Source organism: Scatophagus argus, chromosome 21 (assembly GCF_020382885.2).
Source record: "Scatophagus argus isolate fScaArg1 chromosome 21, fScaArg1.pri, whole genome shotgun sequence".
NCBI classification, from domain to species: Eukaryota; Metazoa; Chordata; class Actinopteri; family Scatophagidae; genus Scatophagus; species Scatophagus argus.
Window position 1 is genome coordinate 1,200,506 of NC_058513.1, and position 22,304 is coordinate 1,222,809.

At 41.0% G+C, this 22,304-nt stretch overlaps 1 protein-coding gene across 3 annotated transcripts; it reads left to right on the forward strand.

Moving 5' to 3' along the window:
* The first annotated feature begins 363 nt into the window (after window positions 1-363).
* Window positions 364-22,128, forward strand: bms1 (BMS1 ribosome biogenesis factor). Of its 3 annotated transcripts, XM_046376533.1 has the most exons (24): window positions 364-512; window positions 2,091-2,271; window positions 2,488-2,678; window positions 3,595-3,674; window positions 4,920-5,108; window positions 5,688-5,830; window positions 7,040-7,161; window positions 7,300-7,493; window positions 8,021-8,163; window positions 10,542-11,053; window positions 11,623-11,724; window positions 12,181-12,335; window positions 12,464-12,545; window positions 14,095-14,174; window positions 15,689-15,871; window positions 16,047-16,235; window positions 16,913-17,093; window positions 18,370-18,428; window positions 19,554-19,676; window positions 20,170-20,317; window positions 20,469-20,644; window positions 21,271-21,432; window positions 21,693-21,938; window positions 21,969-22,128. In XM_046376533.1, exons 2-23 carry the CDS (start codon window positions 2,099-2,101, stop codon window positions 21,918-21,920), a joined length of 3,615 nt encoding a protein of 1,204 aa, XP_046232489.1. In that variant the 5' UTR covers window positions 364-512; window positions 2,091-2,098; the 3' UTR covers window positions 21,921-21,938; window positions 21,969-22,128. The 3 variants fall into 3 exon arrangements, with proteins under 3 accessions (XP_046232489.1, XP_046232488.1, XP_046232490.1); XM_046376532.1 differs by having other exon boundaries at window positions 21,693-22,128; XM_046376534.1 differs by having other exon boundaries at window positions 15,692-15,871; window positions 21,693-22,128.
* Window positions 22,129-22,304: the final 176 nt, after the last annotated feature.

Below are 22,304 nucleotides of genomic sequence, written 5' to 3' on the forward strand. Positions count from 1 at the left end.
AACCAGAGTTGGCTAGTTAGGGATTACATGCAGGGTTACTTTATTACATTTTTACTGTATGCAACAGTTGCTTTTGCAGGTTGTCAGTTTTGTTAATGTGCCATAACTCATATTTGCTTTGTTTTTTTCGTGCTGATAATGGAGATTTTATTCCTTCTTATTTACAATAAAAATACAAGACTAATATTTTGAGTAAGTGCTCCTCGCATCCAACGTGTTGTAGAACACGTACGGTACACTTGGAGTTTGTGCTCGTGCCGTAGTGGTGATTTGATTTGACCTGTACATGCTGAAGGAAGTCATTGCTTATGTCTGCGACAGAGGGCGCCATTGTAGATGCCTTGTAGTTTGGTCCACGCAATGCGGAACCTTAGCTATAGAATTTTGTTTCCACCCGTCTTACTATGAAGACGGATGAAAAACAGTTCCGGCCCGAAGGTTACGGTACACACATGTGAGAGCTGGAGAATATTGCCTGTGAGTAGGACCAGATTACAGCAGTTTACCTTCAGGTATTGTGACATATAATTTATTTTTCCTCCCCTTAACATTTAACAGATGCGTGCAGCCTTCATGAAGACAAGTGTGTTGCTAGAGGCGGAGAAACAGACTCATTTTATACACAAACTCTAGCTTGTATTTATTCAAGCTAAACATCACATCAGGCGTAAAAATCACATTTATTTATTGGACATTTATTCCACTATGCACTATCCACTATGCATGTTTTGCACAATTAACCTGCACTTTATAACTCATTTCTGAGTAGCAGTCCGTTCACATATGTTTACACTGTGGCTCTTGAGTCTCTGGTTTTATACACACAGTCAATCTGGTTGACCTGCTTTCTCTGCACTCTGTTGTACTTCATGTAGCATATGTTAGTTTATTTAGTATGTTTAGTCTATTCTTCCCACTAACAGTTAGGCCTTGTTTGGTTGTTTGTTTGCTTGCTTTTTGACTAACCTACACTAACCTATGCACTCTGAATTAAAGACAAACTAATTTGTCCGTTCCTGATAATAAGCTAGCTGCAGTCAATAGTGTCCATAGATTATCTTTTACATCGAGTATACTAAGTTGAATGTTACTCAGAACAGCTTGTGTTAAGCTGAACACAAAGGTAAACATTGAAAACCAAAGAGTGATCACGTAAACAGCGTTGTTTAGCGATGGGGATTTGGTTGTTCATGTAAAATGTGCGTGACTTTAATTTCTAGTATTCGCATTAAAGTTACCATTAAAGTCATTCAGACAAAACGTTTTTGGCTTGTTCATTCTTCTTCTTCTTCTTCTTCCTCTCCTTCTACTACTACGTATCCATAAATCATTAAGATGGACGTTGTGCTCTAAGTTATAGTTTGCTGAGATTACATATTTTCTTGTAAATTATTGTCTTTCCTAATGAAGCAATTAGTATAGCATTGGTATTTATTATGAGCGTTTAATGCCTTCCTGAATAAGTCAGTGTCCTCTGAAGAAACAGCCTGGCAAATGTGCAGTATTATATTACATTTTGCCCATTTCTGAGACATCGAGACAAAGCATTTAGGTGTCGTATTTTTCAGGTTTTGGAGATCCAGCCTCAGGTAACTAGAGTACATTCCCAAACACCATTATCATTTCAGTGCCCTCTGTCCACCGCAGATGACAACCAGATGTGCAAGGTCTCACATTTTAGCACTGAATATGATGTTTAAAATCAGTAGCCAGAGAGCACAGAGTCAGATTGTGTTGCACTGCTTAAAAGTAAAGTGGCTCTTTTTCGCTTTGAGCTGACCAAATCTTGCCATTTTAATAAGACTGCTTTGCCACACTTAGATTATAGACTGATTTTACCTTCCAGGCTGCCACTGGTTTGGTTCATGTCTTGATAGTATAGAGGTCTACCTTGTTCCATTGTTCCATGACTTGTTCCATCGATGGTCACGATGCATGTTAATACATGTTGAACACTATTCTATTTGCTGTTTTGTAAATTCATCCTCACTGGTACATTTAGGTGCTAAAAGCATAAATTCCAATAGTTGGACTTTCACTGTTGTGAGTCTCTGTGAAGATGTACTCAAGTTCAATTGTTTGTGCTTCAGTGTACAAGATGGACGGGAAAGTCAAGGAACAGAAGCGACATCAGCAAAAGCACAGTGGGCCGAAGGCAGAGAAGAAGAAGCGCAGGAAGCAGGGAGGCTCCACGGAGGAGGATGAACGGAAACGTAATCCCAAAGCGTTTGCAGTTCAGTCTGCTGTACGCATGGCCAAGACCTTCCACAGGTTAGTCTTGATGGCGCTCCTGTCAGACAGAAAGTCACTTCTGCCCTTTACTCTCACTTCTAGTTAGGGACACCAATTTGACATAATTACATTAATTCATGAATCTAGTAAGTAAGTAAGAATAACCACTATTTAACTAAATTCCAGTATACTCTTATAAAAATGTGAGTAATAAAACAAGCTCAGTGAAATTACTCTGTGTCTGTTTTTCCTTAGGGCCCAGGACATAAAAACCAAAAAACATCACATCCCCCTTGTAGACCGGACTCCTCTGGAACCCCCTCCAGTTGTAATTGTTGTAGTTGGACCCCCCAAGGTGGGAAAAAGCACCCTTATCCGCTGCCTGATCAAAAACTTCACTCGGCAGAAGCTTGGGGACATATGTGGACCTGTAACCATTGTCTCCGGTGAGTTTGGACACGGATCTCTCTCTGTAATAGGTTCCATAGTTAAGTTCTGATGTTGAGATATTTTTTACAGTTTCACAGCTTTATAGATTTTGCTTTTTTTCTGCCACAGAAACACATTGACATTCATTGAATAGAGTGACATTTTATAACTAAAAAATTGAATTGATGGCTTGACAAAAAAAGCATATTTTCACTTTTATATGACATGACATTATTTTGGATGTTATCTATTTATTTCTCTTAACTTAATGCTTGTTTTTAGAGCATTTCCCATTTCCACACATTCCCATTTTTTAATAAGTGTGGTGCCATCTTTGTGAACCAAGGCATTCATCACTGTTGACAATTCCTTACTTTTACATGTTTTAATTTAACGTTGGTTGTAGTTGAAGTGCTTGTATGTGGTTTCCTGGATTACCTTTTTGATGGCTGGAGCCCTTCAGAGTTTTTAATCAATAATTAATGATGTTCCCAAAGGCTCAATTTCAGGCCCAGTTCTTTTTATAGTTTCTATTAATAATGTTGTGGATAATACAATATTTTGTCCTCAACTCCACTCAACTTACTGTAAGAACCTGCAGCAGGTTCCAGCACCCCCATGACCCTGCACGGATAAACAGTATAGAAAATGGAGGGGGGGATATTCCTGTGGAGACATGACAATAGAGAGTAGACAGGAAGTGAGGCGAGAGAGATGGGGGATGACCTACAATAGAAGGTTGCTGACTTAGCTTGCTGATAACAGCATGGTAGTTTTTTAGAAGTATATCAACAGTATTCCTGTGCTTGTCACCTTAGTACCAGCTCTTGACATGAGGCACCATAGCTAAAGGACAACTGGGAAAGAAAGTTGTTTAAAAACTAATGGCACATAAGGTAATTATTTTTTGTGACTAATTTCTGTATTCTTTAGGCAAGAAGCGTCGCCTGACGTTCATGGAGTGTAACAATGACATTAATACAATGATCGACCTCGCCAAAGTAGCTGACCTGGTGAGTTTTCCAGTTGATTGTAAACAAGTGCATTTGATGAAAGTATGAGGGAGTTGATCTCAATGAAGTATCAAGCAGTACAACATAACCGAACCTTCTTGTATAATGTAGTCATTTCAAACATTTTGTTGTCATTATTGAAGTCCATAAAGCTGGAGTCTGTCAGTTAACAGACTGATAAATGTATCTATAGTTCATTTCTTACAGCTCAGTTGCTTGGTCTGAATAAATGAACTGAATGATTACTTTATTTCGGTCTGGAATACACAGCAGAAGACAGAAAACAAAGTCTGTATACCCACAGATGCACCCATAATGTCTCACTTACAACATATGATGCGCTCCAGAGCTTAAAAACGACGAAAAGAAGAAGAAATCGACCAGTAAGGTGTAGGCGGAAGCAAAAGCTCATGACACGTACCATAAAGACAAATAACACTATGCATACACATGGCTGCCTCACGTTTCCAACCCATTGTTGCTACACAGATGGAAATAGCCAATGCACATTATGTTGTTTGTCATACAGATTATGATGGGATATCATACAAATGTTTTAGATTAAATCTATCACCCTGCTTTAAATAGTCTTATAAATCTCTGAATTGTACTGCGCATTTTTACTTCCTCCTCAAGATTGTTCAGTATTCACCCCTTTTAATCAAATGCATTCATTTCTTATGATTTTTTTTAATCTCTTTTTTATCTTTTATCTCTTATTTATTCTTTTACTTGTGCTTGCCCTAAAATTTTTAAACATAAATATTTCTTAAAGTCTTCTTTCTTGTTACAAACATATGCATGGTCTTTATATATAACCTGTACAGTCTTATAAGCATCATTATTCATCATTAAATACATTTTTTAAATTTTATAAACGAGGCTATCAGGTGGTTCTTTATCAGCTGATTTAGTGATAATACTTATCTTTTTATCTAATCTTATTTTGTAATATATTTATTTATATTTATATTTTTTTAATGATGTATGGAACAATAATTAAATTGATTTAACAGCTCCTCGGTCTTGTATAGTATTGAGATTAATGTTTTCCATTTTCTGGTGTAATTTATGATGAAGTATAACATCAAAATTTGTTTCACAAACTTTTTCTGTTTCTACATCATTTATCCTTAATTTGACCTCTATATTTATGTCACTATTATTAAAAAAATCTAAACTTTGTTTTGCTTGCATTAACTAAATCAATTAGAATTAAATGCATTGTTTTTTTTCCCCCTCCAGGTTTTAATGTTGATTGATGCCAGCTTTGGCTTCGAGATGGAGACTTTTGAGTTTCTCAACATCTGCCAGGTACACGGCTTCCCTCGTATCATGGGTGTGCTGACTCACCTGGATTCTTTCAAGAACAACAAGACACTGAGGAAGACTAAGAAAAACCTTAAACATCGCTTCTGGACTGAAGTCTACCAGGTAAACACAACACAAGCTCATCCGTACTGCTGAAAATGACCTCTTTTGCTCAGAGGGACGCACAGTATGTATCAGGCAGATATTCCAGCCCAATCATGAGATTATAGCTGATAAGTGGAGCTGATAATATGAACCTAAATCGCTTTTCGTAGACCTAACAACCCCAACATCTACATCCTCCATCTGGGCCACACAGCGTAGACTAGAAAGCCAAACATTTTGTTGCTGGTGTGGACATTTTTTGCAGTTTCAGTGGAAAACGACATGATTAAATGATTTGCAATACGTGTTCCATAGGGAAGTTTTAACGCAACGAAACTTGTCACAGCCAGAATATTAAATCATCCATCTTTGCTAAACTACACACAATTAACTTTTTTCCCCAAGTAAAAAATGTGAAATTTTCAGTTGCCTTGTCATTATCAGCCAAAAAAAAAAAAATCCGTATTATCCATCCTTTTTTGCTCAGGCATCAAATCTGGCACCTCGAAACTGTAACATGTATGTAGTGTGACAGTCTGACTGTATGATTAAAGAAAGTTTTTACCTGTGTATTCACGTTGTGTTTGAACCTATCAGGGAGCCAAGCTGTTCTATCTGTCTGGTATGGTGTACGGTGAATATCAGACTCAGGAAGTGAAAAACCTCGGCCGCTTCATCTCTGTCATGAAGTTTCGTCCTCTGGTGTGGCAGACCTCCCACCCTTATGTTCTGGTTGACCGGTGAGTAATAACCTGAGCCTGCATGTCATCATAAACCATCTGTTAGAGCAGTTTGCACCATTTGTCCACCAGAGATTTACAGCATTTGCTCTGTGAGTTCTAATGAGTTCTATGAAGATGTAAAGTGAAAGGGAACAATGACTCATTAACTCCTCACGTACTTCCAGCATGTTTTTTTTATTTATTTTGTTCATATTGTTTACATACCTAGTTTTTGTTTAGACCATTTTTGTTTTGCACCTGAACTTCTTTTGGTGGTGTTGAGGGTGGTGTATTTCATTTCAGTGAACGGATCCTGTGAGAATGAAGGTGTGTTACGTTGTGTTTCTGCTGTGGCTCCTTCAGGCTCTTCAATGGTCTTCAATGGCTTAATGTAATGCTTACATTTAAAATGCAAATGCGGCACAGTTTTTCTTTACACTAAGAGTTGGAGAGCAGCACTTGAATACACCATTAAAAAGTTCACTGGACACAGTGGGATACTGAGTGGTGCTAGGAGGTGAGGGGTGGTGAGGTGGTGTAGCAGAAAATAATATCACAATGTATTTAATTGAGATTCGCCTGAAAAGTAGATTGCTAACACCTAACACCACCCTGTTTTATCTACAAAGGAAGACTTTTAGAAAGTGCCTTTGAAATGAGACGGATCCTGTCAGACTTTGACGATTCTTTTGATATAGAAAGGAAGAGTTTGAAGGGTACAGCCTCTGAATTGGGATGCAGCTACAGTTAAACATACTATAGATACAGAGCGTGAACCCCCGCTAGCAGACAGTGGCGAGGAAAAACTCCCTTTTAACAGGAAGAAACCTTGAGCAGGACCCAGCTTGCAAGGGGGAACTATTTACATAGAAGAACAACTGGATGTTCTTCTATTTCTACTATCTAATTACTGGATGAAAATCCAGTTCTATGAGTATATGCTTAGCCCCCAAGAGACTTCTTTGCTGGATAACCATCGGGGCTTCACTGAAATGAAAGGACGTTTATGGTAGTAGCCACCGACCCCCCCCCCCCCGATAACATCGCCTTATGTGATTTTTCATTGTGGACATCATAAGAGTTCTAGCTGTTAGTTCTAGCTGTCATTAGTAAGATCTTCAGGTGTTCAGCAAGACAACTGACAAATGTGCCTAAATTGGTTTATTGTATGAGTAAGTCAGGCCATTTATAATCACTCATTTAATTTCCTCTTCTGTATTAAAACAGCATGGAGGACTTGACTGACCCTGAGAAGGTGAGGACAGACCCCAAGTGTGACCGGACAGTGTCACTCTATGGCTACCTGCGGGGGACATATTTGAAAAACAAAGGCCAGGTCCATATCGCAGGTACATAAGCATATTGTGCGTTACCAACAAAAACTTTTTGAACTGTACATCATACTGTCTAAAGCAGAAATGCTCCAAATAGTATTAATGGAATGTCACTAGAAACACAATAATATGGGATGTTGTTACTCTCTGCAGGTGTAGGAGACTTTCAGGTGGCAGACGTGAACTTCTTGCCAGACCCGTGTTCACTGCCAGATGCTCAGAAGAAGAGAGCGCTGAATGAGAAGGAACGTCTGCTCTACGCGCCCATGGCCGGGGTCGGTGGGGTGGTGTACGACAAAGATGCCGTGTACATCGATCTTCCTGCTAACCATGTCAACCAACAGCAGGTGTGTTATTGTTTTATATCTGAATGGTCTTAGTTTAGGAGTGGTGCAGTGGTTAGCACTGTTGCCTCATAGCAAGAGGGTTCCAGGTTTGAATCCCGGTCTGGGCCCTTCTATGTGGAGTTTGCATGTTCTCCCTGTGCCTGCGTGGGTTTTCTCCGGGTTCTCCGGCTTCCTCCCACAATACCAAAAAACATGCACATTAGGTTAATTGGCTACTCTAAATTGTCCCCTAGGTGTGAGTGTGAGAGTGTGTGGTTGTCTGTCTTTGTGTGTTGGCCCTGCGATTGACTGTCGACCAGTCCAGGGTGAACCCCGCCTCTCGCCCGTAGTCAGCTGGGATAGGCTCCAGCTCCCCCGCGACCCTGACGGATAAGCGGTATAGAAAATGGATGGATGGTCTTAGTTTAAAAAAACAGTGTCACTCAGTTTGTTGTATAAAGTTCTGTCAAGCTGTTGTTTATGCTTGTATTCAGTAACATTAAATTTGACTTTTGAATTTGAGGTGTGATCTTCTTGTCATTCTGTAGGAAGATGTGCGGCCCACCACAGAGCTGGTGCAGTCTCTCATTGACACACACGCCACGCTTGATGCCAAGATGGCTGCCAGTAAGATGTCTCTGTTCAGCGGCTCTGCCACCCTGGACCCGACAGACATCGACGATCAAAGCGGGTTAGACGCCTCTCTGCACGTTTTTTTGTACCGCTACAGTAGTGAGGGACGTTAGAGACAAGAAATATGACTTTGCATGACCAAATAATGTGCAAGGCAAATGCAAGAACACACTCATAAAATAAGGGGAGTCCAGCGATGAGTCCGAGCGGTAAGTGAGTGGTCTAAATATAACAGGCAGTAGATCCAGCAGAGCGATGAGACAGGTAAGGTTTTCTCATTGGTGGTCAGTTAGTGAAACTGGAGCAAGAGCTGGACAGGATGGGCAGAGACGAGGAGGTGAACCTGGACACAAAAAGACAAAATGGGGATTTGAGGATTATCACAAGCGAAGAATCAAGAAACTTAGAGACAGCCTGACATAAACACTACACAGCTGTCAATACAGTCTGGTTAAGGCAGAATGGAAGAGCCTGTCCACATAAAGACACTTGATTAGGTACCTTTACAGAGACCCAGAGCCTGGTGAAGGTGGGGGAAGAAGAGGTAGACTGGACAGAGACACAAAACTACGAGGAAAACAGGACACACAGTTAGTGATGTAAAATAATGGATCACAGGTCGGCCTGATGAGAGGAGAGGAGGGAAGAGGAAGGGAGAGGAAGAAGAGGAGAGGAGGTGGGGGAGTAGAGATGGTGGTGGTGTTGAGGAGGTGGGAGAACTGCTCAGTGGATCATGTTTGTGTCCCCTGGCAGCATAGGCCTATAGCAGCATAGCTATGATAGAGATTAAAGACTAAGAGTTAGTCAGACCTATTCTACCTGTTTCTGTCTGTCAAGAAGTGACTGTAACTATGCCTACCAGCCCTACACACTTTGTTTGGTGCTAACTATATGCTTTACTAAACAGAAAGGTTTTACGTTTAGTCTTAAAGGTGGAGGTGGTGTCTGCCTGTCGAACCCAGATTGGCAACTGGTTCCACAGCAGGGGTGCCTGATAGCTAAAGGCTCGTCCTCCTGTTCTACTTTTATGAATTCTGGGAACTGCAAGTAAGCCTGCACTCTGTGATCTGAGTGATCTATTGGGAATATATGGGACTATTAGATCCTGCAGGTATGATGGGGCTAGTCCATTTAGGGCCTTATATGTAAGTGGGAGAATTTTAAAGCTTATTCTAAAATTTACCGGAAGCCAGTGAAGAGAAGCTTTTATTTATTCCTGTTAAAACTCTAGCTGCTGCATTCTGGATCAGCTGCAGGTTATTAACAGAGTAATTTGGACATCCTGACAATAGTGAGTTGCAGTAATCCAGCCTAGAAGTAACAAAAGCATGGACAAGTTTTTCAGCATCACTCTGAGAGAGGACGCTCCTAATCTTAGCAATATTACGGAGGTGAAAGAAGGCGGCCTTAGAGATCTGTTTAATGTGATGGATAAATGACAATTCCGGTAGCAACTCAGACATTACAGCACTGTTCAAGAGGTTCTTTTGGGGAAGAAACATAATGCAAGCTACCTTGAGTGTGTTAAAATGGTACAAAAAATAAAAACCAAACATCCAGTGTGCAGCAGGTCTGTGGGTGAAAACAACTTGTATGTGAGAGGGGTCACAGGAGAATGACCAGGCTGTTTCAATCTGACAGGAAGGCAACAATAACTCGACGGAGCTATACAGAAGAGCTTCTCTCAATACGTGAAACCTGGAAATGGAAGGTTCTAGCAACAGGAAACTGAGCATGCAGTCAGCTTAGGCCACCAGGTCACCAAAAAAAGTCAGTGGAAGATTAAACAAAATAAAAGGTCACCTTGTCTGATGAATGTGCAGATGGTAGGGTCAGAATTTGACGTAAGCAAAATCAGTCCACGGAGCCATTTTGTTCAGGCTGCTGTATGTGTAATGGTGTGGAGGATATTTTATTTTCCCACTATGGATCCTGTAAATGACAACTACCATGGTTTAAAAGTGTAATTTGTAAAATATGGCCAAAATTTTTGTTTCAGAAAATGCACTAACATTATCAGTAGAGGAAACGACAGCACTGGCCTTATGTCAAATATGTCTATGTGTTGCATTTTTGAGAGCTTAAAACACACTTCATTCAAAGGAGACATAAACAACAGCTCACCGAAATAGTTTTGATTTGACTTTGCACAATCGCCTCTGGTTAGGTCAAAATATACCCTAAATTCACTGAATAAGATGTGAAAATACTTCCACTGGTTTTTCACCTGTTGCTGATACCCGACTCTCACTCCTCATTGGCTTCACTTCTCTCCTGTCCCTGCCTGTCATGTCTTCTCATCCACAACTCCAGTCAAAGTCTTGCCTTTTGTTTTCAAACTGTCATGTGCCAGTCACAGAGGCTGGGTCAAGTCCTTCAGGGCCACTAGCTCTTGTATTTGACAGAGAATTTAAACCTTTCTTGTTTGTGTGTTAGAAAGAAACATGGTGTCCAGGAGGAGCATGTCTGGGACCCTAACACTCAGAGAAAGAGGAGGAAGGTGGTCTTCACTGAGAAAGGAGAGGACGACAACGATGTCAGCAGTTCCAGTGATGATGAGGATGGTGACAGTGAAGACAGTGACCAAGAGGAGCATGAAGAGGACGAAGACGAGGATGACGTGTCCACTTTCCTCAAAGAGACAAGAGCCAAATCTGATAAGGCAGACGGGAATGTAAAAGACGGCACTCCACCAGTGAAGAGGCAGAAGCGAGAGGAGAAGGAAGAGAGCATGGAGATGCCAGCGTTTGCTGACAGTGAAGACGAGCTGGAGAAGAGCGAGGAGGAGAGTGAAGAAGAAAGGGAAGCTGGGAGAGGAGGAGACTCTGGACATTGTTCTGATGAAGATGATGATGATGAAGAATCAGAAGATGAAGAGGAGGTTGATGCAGCAGATGATACGGTGAAGAAAACATCAGCGAGTGAGAGTGAGGAGGAAGAGGAGCAGGGTAAACACAGTTTTTGTTTTTTATTCACCTTCAGTGAGTGCTGCTCGATTGTGGCAAATGTAATCATCATTGTTTTGGTCAACATGCACTAATCCTGCTTTTTCTATTCATGTTGATTCACATACCTAAATACACTCTTTTACTACCTAAAGTGAGTTGCAGAGTTTTGGAGATACTGGCTTTGGAGGTGTCTGCCCTCTCTTCAATATAATGAAACAACAACACAACCACAACAGTACATCTGAAAAAGTCAACAGCAATGTCTCTTTCCAGAAATCCTGACCCAGTTAGTCGAGATAAACCACAGACCTTGTTATGAGCGGGTTTGATTTGGAACTATTTTTCTTTGACGACACAGCAACACATGCACACATGCAACATTTTTGGATTTGTATTGAGTAGTTGTGATTCAAGACAAAGCTTCCATTGGTCAGGAAGAGTCTGAAGGTAATGTCTAAACACAAACAGACATGTGTGCATGTTCTGACCCTGAAGTCAGCATATTGAGGTTCAGTGATTTCATTTATTGTCCCTCAGCTGAGCTCACTCTCTTCTGCTTCGATCTACAGGGGCTCTGAGGTGGAAGGAGGGTCTGCAGCAGAAAGCATCAGAGGCGTTTCTACGGCAACAAGAAGCTGCCCCCAATCTGAGAAAACTGGTTTATGGTTCAGGTAGCCTGAGACTCTGGTTGCATGTGCACATAAATGTATATTTATATGTAAATGATTGATGTTTAAGTATATACCATCACGCGTGTGATAATTTACACAATCAATGATACTGTATAGTAAAAGTACATTATCCATATTATTACACTTATGGATATACTGTCTTTCTTATTCGATTGCAGAAAATAATTTCTTTTGAAAATTAGATACTTGGGCTCTATATTAGGCTCTGGTACAGCATGTGATCTGCAAAGTAAATTTGAACAAAATTGATGGCATTTATGCAGCTCCTGTGTGTTGCCTGTATGGTTAGCTCTGTAAGTCATCAGCCAACAGGCCAAGTGATGAATGCCATATTTTGGCATTTTCTAACAAATACCAGAGTCTGTTTTAAAACCATGTGATAATATATACCTACGGTTTTTAGTCTCTCTTGACAATCATCATTTTTGTTCTCAGTTGCAGAAGTGAATGGTTCTGAGGATGACGAGGAAGAGGAGCTGGGTGGGCTCTTTCGAGTCAGTCGGCCACAGAACAGAAAAAAATGCCAAGCAAACGCTCTTGACTGCTCCCGTTTCAAACCTGACACCTCCCACAACTGGGACTTAGAAGAGGTACAGTGGTTACTAATGCACTGGTGTTGCTGGGACAGTATAAGTTCCTAATGTCCTGTTGATATGAAAACAAAAAAGATGTTGAAATTAAAGAGAAATCTTGACAGATTCCATTATTTCTTCCCCAGATGCTGAACTCCATTAGAGACTGCTTCGTAACAGGGAAGTGGGACGAGGGCCAAGATGCTGCTACGCTGCTAAAGGAGGATGGTAAGATTCAAGGAGCTTTATTGTCATTTCACACACGTAAAACATGAGTGGAACGAAATTAGTTTCCCCGGTCCCAGTATCAGCCCAGTTTCTTAACAAAATAAATATAAATATAAACAATGCTATATAGTATAAAAACAGTGTAATATAAGTGAAAAACAGTAGATGATATAAACACCAGTGTAAACAGTATAAACAGTAGTGCAAAATGGCTGACAGGGTAGTGCAAAATGACCGTAGTGCAATGAACATGAGCAGTTTGAGTTCTGTGCAAATGCTGCATTGTGCAAAATGTTCCATGGGTGGTTGTTTGTGTATTTGTTGGTGTGTGAGGTGTGAGTTTGGCAGCAGGGGCTACAGAGGACCTCCAGAGTTCAACAGTCTCACAGCTTCTGGGAAGAAGCTGTTCCTCAGTCTGGTGGTCCTGCTCTTAATGCTCCGCAGCCTCCTGCCTGAGGGGAGAGGGGCAAACAGTTTGTGTGAGGGGTGGGTGGGGTCCTTCATGATGCAGGAGGCCCTTTTCCTGCACCTGGAGGTGTAAATGTCTGTGGTGGTGGATAGGCTGTGTCCCACAGTCTTTTGTGCAGCTTTCACCACCCTCTGCAGAGCTTTTTTCTCTGCTGCAGAGCAGCTGCCGTGCCACACAGTGATACAGGAGCACAGGACGCTCTCCACCACACATCTGTAGAAGGATGTGAGGACCGAACTCCCCAGTCCGGCACGCCTCAGCCTCCTGAGGAAGTAGAGGCGCTGGTGTGCCTTCCTGATGAGGCAGGAAGAGAGGGAAGAGGAGAAACAATCTGCTCAGCCAAACACACAGCAAACTTTCAGATTTATTTAAAAAATGTAAACAATTAGTCAAAGAGTTGAAGCAAGGCGTCTGGACTTGTGAAGATTAACTTGAATGTAGGCTTTTTGGTGTCAGCTTCTCCTGTCTGCATCTCAGGTTAAACCGTAGGTGGTTCCTGTAGTCTGCTAGTTTCTTGGAGGTCTTCTCATGTTCCCTCACCAATCGTAGAGTGTCTTTCCCAAAATGACTGGCAACATGTCTGTGGAGATTCTCAGTCATCCAGGTCATATTCACTCAAAGAGTTGAAGCAAGGCGTCTGGACTTGTGAAGATTAACTTCACAAACAATTAGAATCACTGAATTGTTTAGTTTAGTGTTGACCCATCAGTACCAACACAGTGAGAGGGTTACTTTACATGGTTGAACCATTTGAATGTACAATTTAAGGTGCAGTAGGCGATTCTGGAGAAAGATAATTCATTGTTTAGTGTCATTCCCAGGTCATAAACACGTTGACATTTTGGGATGGTGTGTGATTGATTGTTGGTGTCCAAACCAGTTACCAACAGCCAACCAATGTAATGGTATTTGACCACATTGGAAAGCTGTCTTTGTCCATAATGACCACCTGCACCTTTTAAGGATACTGGTGTAGCTGGGTTTATCAGGGAGAGTTTTTTTTTTCTGGGAAGACACATTTCATGTTATTTAGTTTTGAAGACAGTAACAGACAGTTTTTTGATGTTTTGCTGTGTCTAGAGGAGCTGTATGGGGACTTCGAGGATTTGGAAACAGGAGAAGTTCACAAGGGACAAACTGAGCAGCAGGACTCAGATGAGGTAAGTTCTGTTGGAGTAATATGTCTAACAGTTGATATTGCGATATTACTGTGTGCGTGTCATGGCGGTAATAAAAAACGTCACTTTCAAGTATTGTGTTGTGATTATAGAACAATTACCAATTACAAAATAAAAGCTATAATGGAAATGTATTCATACTGTGGGCCAATTCATTCTGAACAAAAAAAAACCCTTTTGTCAGTGCTATTTCTCTGGAAATACGTGGGAACTGACTAAATACTGGAGAACAATCAGTCATATCAGGAGAATCCTATGAACTAAAACCGAGTTTGCTGCTCCAGTAAGAAGGCTGACTATTAGTAATGACCTAGCCTGAGATGATTAGCAGTCCATATTGAGTCATCCTGCCAACTTGAGGCCATGTTAATGCTTTCTAGAGGTTGTGGGATTTCCCAAACTGAATAAATACCACACACATAAACGTAAAGCTGCTTTGCTTACTCAGTCTTGTAGTGCAGATATCTGCTGATTTTTTTTATATCTTAAAATTTTTTTTTTCCAAAAAAAAAAAGATTTAGCCACTACATCCACAAATTTCTCACATATTTTTAAGCTAGTGTCACTGGCACAGCTGATGCCACAGTATTTAGTAACAAGGCATAAAAGAGAGTTTTGGCTTTTTATTCAGCCTTGATATTATCTCTATTCACTACTGCAGCTGTGAGAGAAAGACAAAAAGACGAATAAGAAACAGCAGCAGCATCAGCACCTTGGAGTCATCTGTTCTTGTTCCTGACAGTTGCACAAAGTTGGTGATTTATTGGTCTGGTAGGGTTTGGGTGGTGGATTAGCGCTTATTTTTGTGGGTCAGTGATGCGGATTGGCTCTCAAGTTGGGCAGGTATTAAAAAACCTGAGCCATTACAAATCCAGAGAGTTGGAAAATCCAAAAGTCAGAATTAATTGACAACAAAACAGGTTGATGTAAGTTTTTATCTAACAAAATACACAGCTTTAAAGATGAACTCATTTAAGCTGATGAATCAAATTATTTAAATAACATTACAACATCAAATACATTATTTTTGTACTGTTTTCATTTCAAAAAAAAGATTAGTAGATCATCACACTGTGTTTCACTTCACACAGCATTTCTGGGTTGTATACAGAAACATGTGTTCCACTAGAATATAATCGTGGCACCATACTTCTCTCAGCCCATTTGAAGAAATTGACTTTTACTTTATTTATTTGCCTTACCAAGTTCTGAGTGCACTGTTACACTGTGAGTTACCAGGCTTTGCCATTGGATTTTAAATTAAACAGTAGCAGAGGATATTAACAATTTCTCCATTTCCACAGAGGTGGACATAAATTTATACTCTCAAATTGCAATTGCTTGCAAATATGACAAGTTACTTGATACTGATACTTGATTGTGTCCTAAATATAATTTTTAGGTTCTGAAGTGTCTGAAGTAAAAATGTGTTTACGGATGGTTTGTAGTTCCTGGTGACTCATACCTTGGATGATTTTTTTTTTTTCTGTGACCAGCAGTATAGTGACGATGTTGAAGATGAAGCTGAAGAGAGTGTGAAGGTCGATGATGAGGAGGTCCAGAAGAACAAGCGCCTGGAGAAGAAACGCAGGCTGAAGGAGCGATTCAATGCGGAGTATGATGATGGAGATGCCACTTACTTTGACGACCTGAAGGAGGAGATGCAGAAGCAGGCTGAGGTACCGCAGCTGGTTTTCACCTTCTGTAGCTGCTGGAATTCATTCATTTGATAAAGACCACAGAGAAAATCAGAACAAAGTCTTCTTGTTTAGGAGCTGTAGTCTTCCGTAGATCCATTAGATTCATATATTTCTGGCTTGTTTATAAGAATGTTTTTCTGCATCCTGTTCTCAGCTGAACAGAGCAGAGTTTGAAGATGTGGATGATGAGACCAGAGTGCAGTATGAAGGCTTCCGACCAGGAATGTACATCCGATTAGAAATCTCCTCTCTGCCCTGTGAGTTTGTCACCAACTTCGATCCCCATTATCCCATCATCATTGGAGGTCTGGGCTCCAGTGAGGGCAATGTGGGATACCTGCAGGTATGTGCAATATTTTTAATGTCTTGTTTAGGCCTTTTTCACAACAAAGCTGTTGGGGAAACTTTAAGTTAACATGCACATTTAGTTTATGCTTGGGGGCGCTGACATTCAAACTGCACTGGGATGCTCAAATATCTTTTTATTAATCATTTATCCGTTACTTTAGCTCTTTATATCAACAGTTTACTCAGCCTGTGTGTGCACTGCCGTCTTGCCTAACGATTAAACAAATGTCTACTTTTTTGAATGAGTTAAGCAAGTTTTTCCACCTGTCTCAGGTGTTTCAGAGTGGCTGATTACATGTTCTCCTCATGAGCTCAGCTCCTTGCAATACAAAATTAGAGTTCATCAGTTGACATAGTTAGCGGGATCAGTGAAATGCGCTCCTGTGAAGTTATAGCTGTAAACTGAGGAAAACTGATTGAATGACTTGGTTAAAAAAAAAAACTAAAATCAAGTTGTGTTCTTAAGGTAATGGGATCGTATGAAATATCTGAATCAGTGGCTGCTGCTCTCTCTTGTATTATCACATATAAACAGCTGTATGTGTGGTTGTTGCTTCTTGCAGAGTAATTTCTGTCCTGACGGGAAACGTACAGCTAAATTTCCTTCTGGGTTTTTGAAGTGACATTTTTAAATGGGTAGCACATATCTAAAGCTCTCTCCGTGTGTGTCAGATGCGACTAAAGAAACACCGCTGGCATGACCGCATCCTGAAAACACGGGACCCCCTCATCCTGTCGTTAGGCTGGAGGCGCTTCCAGACCATCCCCCTCTACCACATTGAGGATCACAATGGACGCCACCGCCTGCTCAAATACACACCGCAGCACATGCACTGCGGAGCCACCATCTGGGGTAAGATACACACTGTGCTACTGCTGGTCTGCAGTGATTTTAATGGGCCTTAACTACACTATATGTACAAAAGTATTTGGCCACTTGACCATTACACCATGAGGGACTTAAATGACAATGCATTCTATATACATAGACAGCTTTGCAGCTATAACAGCTTACACTTTTCTGGGAAGGCTTTCCACAAGATTTTAGAGTGTTTCTGTAGCAGGTTTTGTCCATTCATGCAGTAGAGCATTTGTGAGGTCACACACTGATGTTGGACAAAAAGGCCTGGCTTGTGATCTCCGTTCCAGTTCATCCCAAAGGTGTTGGATGGGGTTGAGGTCAGGGCTCTGTGTGGGTCAGTCAAGTTCTTCCACACCAAACTCATCCAACCATGTGTTTATGGAGCTTTGCTTTGTGCACTGGGGCACAGTCATGCTGGAATAGAAAAGGGCCTTCAACAAACTGTTGCATTAAGAGATCTGTCTGAATACTTTTGTCTGTATTGTGTCGATAGCAGCGTTTACACGGACATAAATGATGCTTGCAAAACAGTGAATATTTGGCTCTGCTGTAGCATCCTTTTTCTGTCTGCCATCACCTCTCTGTGGTCTCATTTAATGCCCACAGCAGCAACGGAAATGTATTCTAAGTTTTACACTAAGAATTACATTTTTTTTTATATATATCTCATGTGATTCATAACATAAGGGAATACAGTAAGTATAGCATTAGAGTAGAATTTCTATATGATTGTTTAAAATTGTAAATTATTCTGGGTTATTAGGGGGGCAGTTAGGCGGTTAGGGTATCGGACCCGTAACTGATGGGTCGCTGGTTCGATTCCCCGTACCGGTGTCCATGGCTGAGGTACCCTTGAGCAAGGTACCTAACCCCCACTGCTCCCCGGGCGCTGCACGCGGTCGCCCACTGCCCCGGGTTTGCTGTGTGTGTGTGCACGTCACTTGGGTGGGTTAAATGCAGAGCACGAATTTCGTTGGAGTGAGTTCCCTCCAATGACAAAATATGTCACTTTCTTCTTTCTTTCTTCTTCTTATTTATAACCCTTAACCAAAAGTACATCATTACATAAAAAAATAATATAGTCATGTGGGCACAAGCAACTAGTCTATGGTTAATATGATCCCTTACCTTAAATTCTAGTGACTGTGTAAAATCAATGAAATACGCTCTTATTCCAGAACTGTAGAGTAAGAATGTTTTGCAGTCATGTCTATAATTATCAGGGATAATAAGAGCTAATGTTCTCTCTCCCTTTGTCTCACTGAAGGTCCTGTCACCCCACAGGGTACCGGCTTTTTGGCTGTGCAGTCAGTAGCAGGAACTAAGGTGAGTCACTTATTCACTCTACTTTCAGCAGTTAATGCCAGTGTGAATGGTTAGTTCAATTCAAATATGAGAACACTGCTGGTTTCCCACATGGTGAGAGGTAAAGCGGCTGTATTATTTGTATGGCCGTAGTTAACCAAAGAAAATCTTGCTATGGAGAAGGCGGGAGACACGCCTCATCCAGGTGCTGCCCCCTACCCCAGACAAACAGGGTATTTATATGTCCAGTAGGTGAAAACACATCTCAAATGGACAGATGGTGGGCTCGTTCGTGTTGGACTGCGCTTTGCCTGGAAAGTGGACGAGAGCAGGCAGCAGCAGTAGTGGGTGGAGTCTTCGGTCTGCACATGAAGTCACAGAAGCACTCACATCCTGTTAAATCTGATTCTGATTTATTTAAATATTAAATCAGACCCATATATCAGTTTGTATGCAGTCCCTAGACTACTAAAATGCTATTACTCAACTCATAAAAATCATTCAAATAAAATTAAAATCTCTCCAATTCTGCACAAAAGAAAAGTATGTATGAAATGTCACATTGTTGCGTCGGTTTCTACGCCAATCGGCTCTTGGATCAGTCGACATGCAGGCGTTTCCCATCATGCCCTGGGTCTTGCAGTCGGTGGAGAGCAACTGCAGCCGTCTGGTCCAAGAACTGCGCCCACCTCGATCTCGAGAGATTACTGTTGCCTGCGTATGTGTGACATCAGAGCAAGTCAGACAGAAATCTAACTGGCGTACATTGTGCGGCGATGGCGAGTGATTGATTCTCCACAGGCATGGCTAATCTCAAATGAGCCTAATCTCTTGTTGCTCTCCTTGTTGCTGCATGTGTAAAAGGGCTTCTGTCTGTAGTATCACTCAACGTCCTGCCCACAGCAACAGTGAAAGCTACAGACGCTAGCTGCTCGGGCGAGAGCAACTGTTTAACCAATGAGAATTTGGTTAGACAAGAGTGTATCAACTAACCAACTGAGCCCTAGCTCTAACTCCTAGCTCTAAGCCCTAACTCTTTGCTCTTATATGACTTCAAGTCAAAAAACTTTTGACTAAAAGATTTATATGGAATTATGCATTAAAGGCTTTATATTGAGTTTCTAACTTCCTGTTTTCTGTCTGCAGGCTAATTTCCGCATCGCAGCCACAGGAGTCATTCTGGACCTGGATAAGTCTGTTACTATAGTGAAGAAGCTCAAACTCATTGGTTACCCCTACAAGATTTTTAAGAACACCTGCTTCATTAAGGTAGAGACACTTTTATTTACTTCTAGCTGTCCTTTACATATCTCAGTTATGTCTCAAGTGATTTGATAAAACCTAAAAAGAGGTAAAGTTAAATGTGTTTTAAATCACTAATGTAACAATAGCCCACAGTATAGAGCTATTAGCTGCTCCAGAAACAATCTTTGCTTGGAGGCTGATCTGCAGCATAGTCAACATTTAGGTGCCATTTGTTGTCTCCCATAAGAAGCCGTTGTCTTTGATTAAAGGAACTAGATAAGAGACAGACGGTGGACATACCAGTCACTGTTTATTTGGATTTTTGTGTGGGGTGCAACAGTCTTGGTTGCTTGTAATATGTGTGTGTTTTTTTAAAATCTTTTTACATATATTGCTAGTTCTTGTTTTTAATTTTCTGTTTTTCTTTAATGTTTATGTAACTCTGGCTTCAAAAGCTGCTTTGTAAAGCATACAGGTCAGTACAATATTAATAGTACATGTACCTCTGTGTTCACAGGGCATGTTCAACACAGTGTTGGAGGTAGCTAAATTTGAAGGTGCTTCTGTACGAACAGTATCAGGGGTCAGAGGTCAAATCAAGAAGGCACTGTCAACGCCACCAGGAGCTTACAGAGCGACGTTTGAGGACCGCCTGCTTATGAGTGGTTAGTGTCCCTTTGTAACTGTACCATGTACTTTTGGTAAATTACTTGTGATCATCACTATATTTGCCTATATTTTATAGATACTATGCAAGAGTGCAATGCTGTACAACACATTTGATTTGCTGTGTCTTTTTATTTATGTGTTGTGCAGATATCGTGTTCCTGCGCTCCTGGTATCCAGTGTCTATTCCCCAGCTCTACAACCCTGTCACCTCTTTGCTGCTACCTGTTGGTCAGAAGGACGGTTGGACGGGCATGAGGACCGTGGGGCAGCTCAAACACGACCTCGGCATCCGCAACAAACCCAACACAGACTCTCTGTACAAGGTAGAGTAGCCTGACAGATCTCTGAACACCTGGTCCGAGCATGAATTAAGAGTAGGGATTCAATAATATCAGCCCATCATTAGTATCAGCTGATATAGGCTTTAACAGGTGACTCCGTCTGCTTTCTTTCCCAGGTTTTTAAAATGTGAACCCCTACTCAGCTGTTAGTGACAAGCATCGAACATTCATGATGCTTTTACTATGCCCACGTGATACAATCTGTTGACCAAATTGTTGTCAGAAAAGTAAATAAATGATTACCTGAGTAATCAATTGGCAGAAAATTAATTGCCAACAGTTTTTATAATAAATAATTTGTTTCAGTTGCTGATCGAACAAAACATTAGGATTTGCTAGGATTTTGCTTTTGCTATTTTATATCACAATTGATTATCTTTTCTGGCAGTTGAAAAATGATCTGAATGATCCTTGAAAAACAAAAACAGATATTCACAACAAATAATCCTTTGTGTGGTTAGCTGTGTTTACATTGGTGTTGACAGGCTTGATTTTAGAACTATTTCCTGAGTTGTGCTGCAGTTAAAACTATTGTGGACCTGCACTTCACTCAGCTGTTACCCTAAATCATGACTTGATATATAAATACCCATCTCCTTCTTTTGCAGCCGGTGGCCCGAAACAAAAGGCACTTCAACCCTCTCCACATCCCTAAGGAGCTGCAGAAGGCCCTTCCCTTCAAGAGCAAACCCAAACAGCAACAACCTAAAGGAAAGACACCCAAAGATCTCCAGAGGCCCAGCGTGATCAGAGAACCCCATGAAAGGAAGGTGAGCAAAACCTGACTCTACAGGATCAACAGCAGCTCAGTTTATTTAGTTAGGAGGATGTACTTAAGACCTCAAGCAAATCACATGTTTATGCTGATCAGACAACATTAACAGTACAGTAACTGATAGAAATCATTGTCAAAACTATGTAAACAAAACCCAGTTTGTTGTGGATTCCTTTGGCTACAAGGTGACCTCGGATTACGCCTCCCAATAAAACCAGACTTTATCGCTAAATGTTGTTTTTCTTGTTTCTTAAGGTGGCGGCCCTGCTCCATGCTCTGAGCACTGTCCACAACCACAAGAGGAAGAAAGTCCACATGTTGCAGCATGCCAAACACAAGGAATTCCTGCAGCAGAAGGAGAAACAGGAGGAGGCAAAGCTCAAGAGACAGAAGGAGGCACGTAAAAAACTGTACCGCGTCATGGGCCAGATGGACCAGAAGAAGCAGAGGTCCAGTCTAAAGGGGGCATCCCAGGACGACTAACTGAATATGTCCGTACTTGTGAAGCAAATCTTTGCAGACTGTGACTAAGATGCCTGGTCTGCACTTTGTGCAGTCAGCAGGTGTTTCATAACTTTGGCAGGTTCATTTTGATGGTGTTTTGTAGATGTACTGAAATTGAAAATCTGTTGCAAAGGACATGTTATCTAACTTTTGAAACTTTGTTTAATAAAACAATAATCACCTAAAATGTGACCTCAGACTTTCAGCTTCAGCTGCATATCATATCTGCATATATGTTAGTGATTGTGTTAAAGCTGTAAGATGTTGTTGTCTGAGTTTATTCTCTCAATCCCCTTTCAGTTTAATTGTATGCCAAAAAAGACAATGATTAGATTTTAAAACTTTAAAACTTCGGTTTTAGGC

Bases quoted from the DNA above. Each gene is read 5' to 3' on its own strand.
- bms1 (XM_046376532.1), top strand. From the start codon at position 2,099: ATGGACGGGAAAGTCAAGGAACAGAAGCGACATCAGCAAAAGCACAGT. The intron at 17,094-18,369 runs GTAAGATACACA...GTCTCACTGAAG, and splicing joins CTGCGGAGCCACCATCTGGG to GTCCTGTCACCCCACAGGGT. The intron at 20,318-20,468 runs GTTAGTGTCCCT...TGTGTTGTGCAG, and splicing joins GGACCGCCTGCTTATGAGTG to ATATCGTGTTCCTGCGCTCC.